A 603-nucleotide genomic window follows, 5' to 3' on the forward strand; every position below is an offset into this window, starting at 1 on the left:
CATCATCATCATCATCATCATCATCATCATCATCATCATCATCATCATCATATGAGTCTGCTTACCATGGAATGCCCCAGAAGGAAGATGGGAAGCCCAGGGTAATCTTTTCGCATGAAATCCACATGCTGGAACACATCCCTGACGAAAACATGGAAATCAGACACAATCATCCTCTCACCTTCACTCTGTCCATGGCCAACTAAAAGAAAAGGAATAAAATGGAACACAAGTGGGTCTCACAAAACTTAGTGGAAAGCACAGTAGCCCTTATGTTGACTGTGGTGGGAAATTGGTTCTCTGATGGTTTCCTACTGAATAATAACAATTGAATAATAACCAAGGAGAAAGCTGAAGAGGTTCTTGAAAATACTTTATTTTCTGCATAAGGATACAATGTAAAGAGAAAAATGGATTAACAGTGAACAAAGCATTCCTATCTTAATACATTAAGAATTTATGGTTCTGTAGATGTAGGTACCCCTTACCACAAGTGAAAAACCTTCTTGGCCTTAGGAGGTGGTTATAGGATCTTAGATCTAGGAAAGGAAGGAAAGAAGGAAGGAAGGAAGGAAGGAAGGAAGGAAGGAAGGAAGGAAGGAA

The 603-nt window shown here is 39.5% G+C and overlaps 1 protein-coding gene across 3 annotated transcripts in view; it reads right to left on the reverse strand.

Annotated features, from left to right (window-relative positions):
- The window catches only part of MGLL (monoglyceride lipase), a 158,677-nt gene that overhangs the window by 42,723 nt on the left and 115,351 nt on the right, over nucleotides 1-603 (reverse strand). For all 3 annotated transcript variants that reach the window (XM_027863740.1, XM_027863739.1, XM_027863741.1), the window contains exon 4: nucleotides 66-202. In XM_027863740.1, the coding sequence (XP_027719541.1) occupies nucleotides 66-202 (137 nt within the window). The remainder of the gene's footprint in view (nucleotides 1-65; nucleotides 203-603) is intronic.

Source organism: Vombatus ursinus, unplaced genomic scaffold, assembly GCF_900497805.2.
Source record: "Vombatus ursinus unplaced genomic scaffold, bare-nosed wombat genome assembly UNPS02014773.1, whole genome shotgun sequence".
NCBI classification, from domain to species: domain Eukaryota; kingdom Metazoa; phylum Chordata; class Mammalia; order Diprotodontia; family Vombatidae; genus Vombatus; species Vombatus ursinus.